Source organism: Fulmarus glacialis, unplaced genomic scaffold (assembly GCF_000690835.1).
Source record: "Fulmarus glacialis isolate BGI_N327 unplaced genomic scaffold, ASM69083v1 scaffold39761, whole genome shotgun sequence".
Classification (NCBI taxonomy): domain Eukaryota; kingdom Metazoa; phylum Chordata; class Aves; order Procellariiformes; family Procellariidae; genus Fulmarus; species Fulmarus glacialis.
The window spans coordinates 1,801-3,854 of NW_009195384.1; the positions used below are offsets into that span (position 1 = coordinate 1,801).

General features: G+C 60.4%; 1 protein-coding gene across 1 annotated transcript in view; it reads left to right on the top strand.

Moving 5' to 3' along the window:
• TP73 (tumor protein p73) overlaps positions 1 to 2,051 on the top strand; it is a gene marked incomplete at both ends in the record, with an annotated part of 2,641 nt that extends 590 nt beyond the window's left edge. The window contains 4 exons of the mRNA XM_009588076.1: positions 443 to 556; positions 983 to 1,125; positions 1,532 to 1,620; positions 1,956 to 2,051. Of these exons, the coding sequence (XP_009586371.1) occupies positions 443 to 556; positions 983 to 1,125; positions 1,532 to 1,620; positions 1,956 to 2,051 (442 nt within the window). The remainder of the gene's footprint in view (positions 1 to 442; positions 557 to 982; positions 1,126 to 1,531; positions 1,621 to 1,955) is intronic.
• Between the last annotated feature and the right edge of the window lie 3 nt (positions 2,052 to 2,054).

The following is a 2,054-nucleotide window of genomic DNA, read 5'->3' on the forward strand; positions in this document are numbered from 1 at the left end:
CCTGCTGGTGACAGGGCTGCTTGGTAGGAGACACGCTTGTGTCCTTAGCAGGAGTCCTGCTTGCCCTGGCACGCCTAAGGCCACCCCCTGCTTGCTCCCCGCACCGGTGGCCGCTGTGTTCAAGCATCCGCAGCTCCCAGCCCTGCGAAGCATCCCAGAGCATCCCGTTCCTGCGAAGTGGGGTGCAAAGGGAAATCCCCTCTGATCCAGCCCTGGGGGACCCCAGGGACCCCACAGCCCTTGTACAGTCCCCTCTTCCCAGCTGGGACCATCCCCACAGCACCCTTCCGCGGTGCTCCCAGGGAAGCATCCCCCACTCGCCCAGCCCCACGCCAGGAGCTGTGGGGACCCAGCCTGCCTCCCCACCTCTTCTCTCCCTGGGGGTCCCAGCCTGCCTCCCCCCGCCATCACTCCCTGCTCAGCGCCTGCTCTCCTCTCCCGGGCAGGTGGGGACCGAGTTCACCACCATCCTGTACAACTTCATGTGCAACAGCAGCTGCGTGGGAGGAATGAACAGGAGGCCCATCCTCATCATCATCACCCTGGAAACGAGAGAGTGAGTGGCTGTCAGAGCAGGGACGGGCACTGCGGGAAGGCTGGGGTCCCTCGGGAAGGAGCCCTCCCCTGCAGGGAGCACCCCCAGGGAAGGGGACATGGCAGCCCCCGCAGCCCCAGCCTGCGCCAGGGGAAAGGGTCTTCTCTGCCAGCTAGGAAAAGGGCTGGCACGGAGGGCCTGGGGACCCAGCCCAGCGTCGGCTTCTCCCCCTGCAGCTGGAGCCTTCCTCTGCCCCCAGAGCTCCTCTTCCCCCAGGAGACTGCTGCTGCGGGGCTCTCTGCACCCAGTACCGTGGGGTCTCCATTCATATGAAGGGAGGGGAAGGCACTTTGCTGGTCTGGTTTCTGCACTGGGCCATAACGTGGTGGACTGAACCACGATGCATTTCCCAAGCAGAAATAGTCACTGATTTCTCTCTCCTCCCAGCGGCCAAGTCCTAGGGAGGAGATCGTTCGAGGGACGGATCTGCGCCTGTCCCGGCAGGGACCGGAAAGCTGATGAAGACCATTACCGAGAGCAGCAAGCCCTGAACGAGAGTGCAGCTAAAAACGGCAATGCCAACAAACGCAGTGAGTCCCAGCACCTGCACCCCCTCGCCCCTCAAAGCCATGTGATGCTTCTGCGTCAGCTCCTTTCCCATCGCACCCAAAATCATGGTACTCCAGAAGTTTGGGCTCAAATCCACATCCAGGCATGGTGCTTTGACCTTTCTTGACTAAATCTAAAGTCTCATAAATAGGACCCACTCCCTTTTCCTTCCAGAGTGCAAAGCTATTAGTGCAGGGCTTTTGTGTCCAGATATGTGTGGTGTTCATTGTTATTACTAATAAAGGGACAACACCAATGCCAAAGCCCAGGTGAACACCTAGCATCCTGCATGGCTTGAGCTTAAATCCTGCAGGGAGCCAAGTGCTCCCAGCTGTGTCCTGCCCTCCCCAGCACAGCATGCTGACTCTCTTCCTCTCTCCTTTCCAGCGTTCAAGCAGAGCCCCCAGGGCATCCCAGCGCTGGGGGCCGGCATTAAGAAACGGAGGCACGGGGAGGAGGAGATGTATTACGTGCCTGTAAGTGTCAGTGAGCCACACTGGTTGAGAGCTCGGCTCGGGATGGCGGTGGCATCGTCCCGTCTGCGAGAAACACCTTGGGCATGCGGTGTCGGGCAGGACGGGGTTGCACGGTCTCCCGGAAGGCAGCAGGCACGAGGGCTGAGCAGAGACCTAGGGAACAGGAGCAAAAGCATCTGTAAATGCATGTGTCCAAGGCAGTCCTGGATCCCCAAATAGTCCCTGGCCGCAGTGACACGGCACCTTGTGTGGCTGGGTAGAAAACAGCGGCCACGAGGAAGGTGGCCAGGTGGGACGGGAACAAAGCGAAGCCCTGGCCTTGTTCCCTCTTCCAGGTGCGAGGCCGGGAAAACTTTGAGATCCTGATGAAGATAAAGGAGAGCCTGGAGCTGGTGGAGCTGGTCCCGCAGCAGCTGGTTGACTCCTACCGGCAG